The sequence below is a fragment of the Sinocyclocheilus anshuiensis genome, unplaced genomic scaffold (genome assembly GCF_001515605.1).
Source record: "Sinocyclocheilus anshuiensis isolate Anshui unplaced genomic scaffold, SAMN03320099.WGS_v1.1 scaffold644, whole genome shotgun sequence".
In the NCBI taxonomy this organism is placed as follows: domain Eukaryota; kingdom Metazoa; phylum Chordata; class Actinopteri; order Cypriniformes; family Cyprinidae; genus Sinocyclocheilus; species Sinocyclocheilus anshuiensis.
Genome location: NW_015557092.1, coordinates 188162 through 193820, shown reverse-complemented (window position 1 = coordinate 193820; position 5659 = coordinate 188162). Strand labels below are relative to the sequence as shown.

At 33.5% G+C, this 5659-nt stretch overlaps 1 protein-coding gene across 2 annotated transcripts in view; it reads left to right on the top strand.

Moving 5' to 3' along the window:
- Positions 1-5659, top strand: part of LOC107677338 (envoplakin-like) — a 21493-nt gene that overhangs the window by 1847 nt on the left and 13987 nt on the right. For both annotated transcript variants that reach the window (XM_016472217.1, XM_016472216.1), the window contains exons 2-5: positions 2416-2515; positions 3901-4055; positions 4139-4262; positions 5494-5613. In XM_016472217.1, coding sequence (XP_016327703.1) covers positions 2416-2515; positions 3901-4055; positions 4139-4262; positions 5494-5613 — 499 coding nt within the window. The remainder of the gene's footprint in view (positions 1-2415; positions 2516-3900; positions 4056-4138; positions 4263-5493; positions 5614-5659) is intronic.

Here is a 5659-nt window from a genome sequence, read left to right as displayed (position 1 = left end):
TTTATATTATTTTTAAAATTGTAATTATATTATTATAAAATGTATTAATTTATTACGTTTATTTAATTATATATATTTATTTTATATTAATTTGTTTAATAATTTATTTTATTTTAGATATTTTATTTTAAGTTATGTTTTACATTTTATTTTATTTATCTTATATTTATTATATTTTATATGTTTAATTTTTAAATGTAATTTCATATTAAATAATTTAATTTAGTATTTAATAATTTAATAATTCTTTTTATTTTAATTTATATTATATTAAAATTCTATTTTATATGTTTTTATGTTATTGCCATTCGTGCTGTCCCATATTGTCCCTGTCAACCTGAAGCAGTAGTCTAGAGGTGGGAGAACAGAAAGCTGTTGTACATTGTGTGTTCTGTATGTTAAGTGAGTCACGTCTATTATTTGACACTGATGTAGATCCAGCTGATCGTGTTTGTGTGTGTTTCCTTGTGTATCCTGCTGTAGCCTGTGTTTGTGAGCCGCTCTTGTGTTCAGGATCAGCCCATGTAAAGATGGGTGTGTTTTTAAAGCGCCGGTTCTTCTGTGAGTGTATGTGTGTGTGTGTGTATTAGGAGGTGTGTGTTTAACCCAGAATCTAATTGTGTGCTAATCAGTGTGAGTTATTTGTTTCCTCATGCAGATGTATCAGTGATTGTTGTAATTGATTAATGGTTAATTGTTGCGTTTGAATGAGGAAAATCTCCCTGTGTTTGAGCTCGACCAGTAACAGAAGAATAAGCATTCGTTTCCTTCAAGCTGATGGCTGTCATTTGTTTGGATCTTCAGGTGTTTGTGGCGTGTCAGTTTCACCGGTCGCTCACTATAGTTTCACCTTCCTCTGATTATTAAAACACTCTCAATCTGTTTTCACCATTGTTCACTCTGTTTATTTATTTAATGTCTGTATGTGTAGATGTGTTTGTTTGTTTGTTTTCCTAAATGGTAAATGATTATTGTATGAATTGACAAATTAATTTTTTTTAAAGTATAGTCTCTGCAGTATAGTATATCATAGTTTTTTTATTTTTTACTTTTGAATTATTCATTCATTCATTCATTCATTTTTAGCTTGTGATCATAATCATTGTATGAATTTTGTCAAATGAATTTTTAAAAGTGGACATATATTATGCAGTTTCTTAATATTTATCTTAATAACTTGCATTATATTTCCCCCCTATTTTGAATTAATGAAACATTGTTTGTTTGTTTGTTGTTGTATTTTCTCAAATTTCTTAAATGTTATAGTATGTATTATATAATATTTTTCAAAATGTTTAATTAGCTTTTAACTTTTTAATCATTCATTCAAATTGTGAATATTGCCATTGCATGGATCTTGACAATTGAGTTTTAAAATACAAATATTTCATGCTGTCTCTCAATTAACATTTATAATATTTAATAATTTTTCAGTGTTTTTATCACATTGATTGATTGATTGATTGATTTTCCAAAATTGTGAACATGACCATTGCATGAATTTTGGCAAATGAAGTTTTAGTGCAGATACTTCATGCGGTCTCTTATTATATCTGTGCAGTGAAATAATAACGGCACAGTGTTGTTAAATGCCACAGAGATCAGCAAAAAGACTCACACAAACCGCCCAGATCCCTTCCCAGAAATGTCTGGCATGAATCGACCTTTGATTTGTTATGGGAGCCTCACGCTTAATTGTGTAAAGACAAAGATCCAGGGTGTGACTTTATACAGCAGCAGCGGAGATTCCTCAAGAACAGAGCAGGAATTCCCAGAGTTCCACCTCAACATTCCACAGACACGCCCACACACCTGTCAATCACTCGCTCTCTCATTCTCTCTCTCTCTCTCTCTCTCTGTCTCTCTCGCTCTCATTCTCTCTCAGTGTCTCTCTTTCTCTCTCTCTCTCACTCTCACTCTTTCTCTCTCATTCTCTCTCAGTGTCTCTCTCTCTCTTTTTCACTCTCTCTCTCTCTCTCTCTCTCTCTCATTCTCTCTCAGTGTCTCTCTCTCTCTTTTTCTCTCTCTCTCTCTCTCTCTCTCTCTCTCATTCTCTCTCAGTGTCTCTCTCTCAGGAGGGTGTGACGCGGTTGCGTAAACGACTACAGGAATGTCAGCACAATAAACACACAGATGAGCTCACAGAGCGAGTGATTGACAGATGTAGATTCATGTGGGCGATGGGAAATGTAGAAACTGAACTCTGATGAAATGTAATTTCTTTTGCTGAGCTTGACAAACCACTAATGATTGACTGACAGTGACTCTCACTCTATTAAACACATACTTGAGCTTTAGATGTGAGTGTTTCTGCAGCAGGTGAAGCGTCCCGGCGCAGGCGTGAGCAGATGTGAATGGGATGTTTATAGTGCTGCGGAGATGCTGAACGTCTCTCTCGTGTTTTCATCTGTTCAGGTCGCAGGCCAATGACATGCTGGCTGTGACCACACGCCTGCAGCAGAACGCCGACCAGGTGGAGAAGAACGTCCTGCTGGCTGATAAACTGCTGCTGGAGGTAAGAAACTCTCACACACACACACACACACACACACACACAAAGTGCTTTTTTTCCTATTTTTGAGCTGCCACCATTGGCATATAATGCAACAAAGATTGCTAAAGTCAATAGATTGTACTAGCAGACAAGCCAATCTCTGTGCCGTACCCACTGTATATATATATATATATATATATACTGTATATAGTTAAATCTTGAAACTCTAGATGACGCAGGCTGATGGGTATTAACGTAGCTGTTGATTTTAACAGCGTTAAACTACTTGGCACAAATTGATTGGTTCATGTTGCATACGCAGTCAATTGGCTTGCTGCTTTACATTTAAATGGCTGGTTAGCATTCACTAGAGCATTTCGCAGCGTGCTTTCAGAATTCCTCTGAAACCCTCCACCTTCCCCAGCTCCACCTGTATAGATCTGCTACGGGTTATTTTTAATGCTATTTGTGCAGCAGCAGTATGTCTTAAATGCTCACAGCACTGTATCTGTATATGTATTGGCAGTAGCAAGTTCCTGTATCAGCAGCAATAATCTACAACTACAGCAATAACCAACAGCAGCAGCAATTCAGCAGCAGCAGCGTGGCAGATCTATAAGACCAAATACAGTAATATTGTCATATCCATCACCCAGTACTATGCTAAAATCTTCCAAGAGTTGTCATGATTGAAATATATATATACAATACATGCTGTATGACAGCAGATAATTATTATAATTATAATAATAATAATTATATTATATAATTAATATAATTATTATAATTATTATTATAAATGCATGAACTTACGCCATTATTGATTATATGTTAGATGATTAAAATGGCAAAACGTAATTTTTATTCAAACACATTTTATATACATTCACATAAATTTTAACCTTCTGTATAAAACAAGTTAATGTTTAGCCCAAATGAAAATGCAGACTCAAGTAAAGCATTGTAATGGTTCCAGTCCTTGTGACTTTTTTTTTCTCTGTGAAACATAAAAGGGGTAATTTATTATTTTTTGTAATTATATTTTACATGTAATTTTTATATTTTATATTATTTTAAGTTTTCATTTTATTTTTCATTTTATAAGTTATATTTTATTTATGTACATTATTTAATTTGTATTATATTTTATTCTTATTATATGAAATTGTATGGTTTGTTTATTTTTTACATTTTATTTAATTTTATATTTTTTGCTTTTATTTTATATTTAATTTAATTTTGTTTTATTTATTTATTTTGTTGCTTGTCAGATTATAATTAATAAAGATGACATTAATCGCATCAAAACATCAATGATATTTCATTTATTTTGTCTCTCAAATCAAAGCTAGCTCAGAAGCACACATGCTAAACTGTTAAGCCAGCTGTTTCGTTTGTGCGATCAGGATCTGGACAACAAGCGTGCAGGCTCTCCTCTCAAACAGCAGGGTCCGGCTGCAGAGAACCTGTCTCAGGCCGAGATCTTACTGAAGGACCTCTTCATGGATGCCAGCAAAGCCAAAAAACTGCAGCACCCACAGGCCAGCGAGATCGAGCTGGAGTGAGTCCACAAACACAAACACACACCGTACACTTGAGCGAGCGCTCAGCACTAACGCTTTCCTCTGATGTGTGTGTGTGTAGCGTGAGTAACCTGCACGAGCGCTGGTCCAAATACTGCAGCACCTACAGAGATCTGTACGGCCAGCTGCACGAGCTCTACCTGCCTCCCGGCGTCGACTGGAGCAAACTGCTGTCTGACAAACAGGTGACGCACATCACATCACCTGCTGACTGCATATCAATATGTGCTACAGAGAGAAGTGAGAGGAAAAGTGCAGTTAAACGAGGTTCAAACGAGGCTTGTCCAGTCTGATGTGACAGGAGAACCTGCTGACATTCCTCAAGAACATCTTCTGTTGATCTTCCTGAGACAAACATCTGAGATCTGGTGCTTTAAAGCAGGATTCAAACTGAGGTCGAGACAAACTAGAGGTGCAGAAGTGAGTGCTAGAACGTCCATAGGGGGAAAAAATGTTTAGAGAAATGTAAACATATATAAATTATAAAAAAGAAGATTGATATACATAATCAAGAATTTTATTAAAAGAAATAATTAATAGATAAACATTAGATTAAAACAAAAACAAAGGAAGAAATTTGATTCAATAAAAAATTACTTAAAATAAATACAAAAATGATAATACATAAAATCAACATACATATAGTACTATAACAATACAGTGCTATACTAGAAAAAAATTTTTTTTTTCAAATAATATTTAAATATTTAAAACAAAAAACAAATGTAAAAATTGATTAAAAGAAATACTAACATAAATATTAATACAAAAATACAATAAATAAATAAATATAATAAATACAGTGCTAATATAGAAGAAACTATTTATTTAATAGAAACTACAGGTATGTATAAAATATATACTATATACTATATATTATAACAGAATCTGTATATTTTCTAAATAATATTTTAGACATTTATTTATAGATAAATAAGTAAATACACATTAGATTAAGACAAAAACAAACAACAACAAAACAAAGAAATAAATGGGTTAAATTAAATAAGTAAATAAATAAATAAAAATTTGATTAAATACATGAATGTTATATTAAAACAAAAACAAAAATAAATGACGAAAGCAAATAATAAATAAATAAAGTACTGTAGCAATGAAGTTCTATAATAGAAAAAAGTAATACAACTAAAGTAATATAATAACTAAAATTCATAATATCATTTTTTCAAACCTAAAATTGGGTCTTTATACAGAAGATAATATATCTGCCTCATGTTTGAGGGTTGATGGCATCTAAAAGATTGAAAACTGCTTTAAAGCACCCAGAAACCAAAACACAGATCTGAAGAAGCTTTCATGAAACACCAAGAGCTCTATTCATCTCCAAACAGCTCAAGAGACATTACGGAAGCCAAGAGCATCTGAAGAAGCTTTATTTGTGTGTGTGTGTTTCAGAAGCTGATTCAGGGAGATGTTTACGGTCCGACTCTGTCTGATGTGGAGAAACAGATCGCAGCCCATAATATCCTGCATAAACAGATGGAGGCGTATCGCTCGGCCCTGGAGAGCAGTGGCGTCAGTCTCACACACACACACACACAAACACACACACACACACACT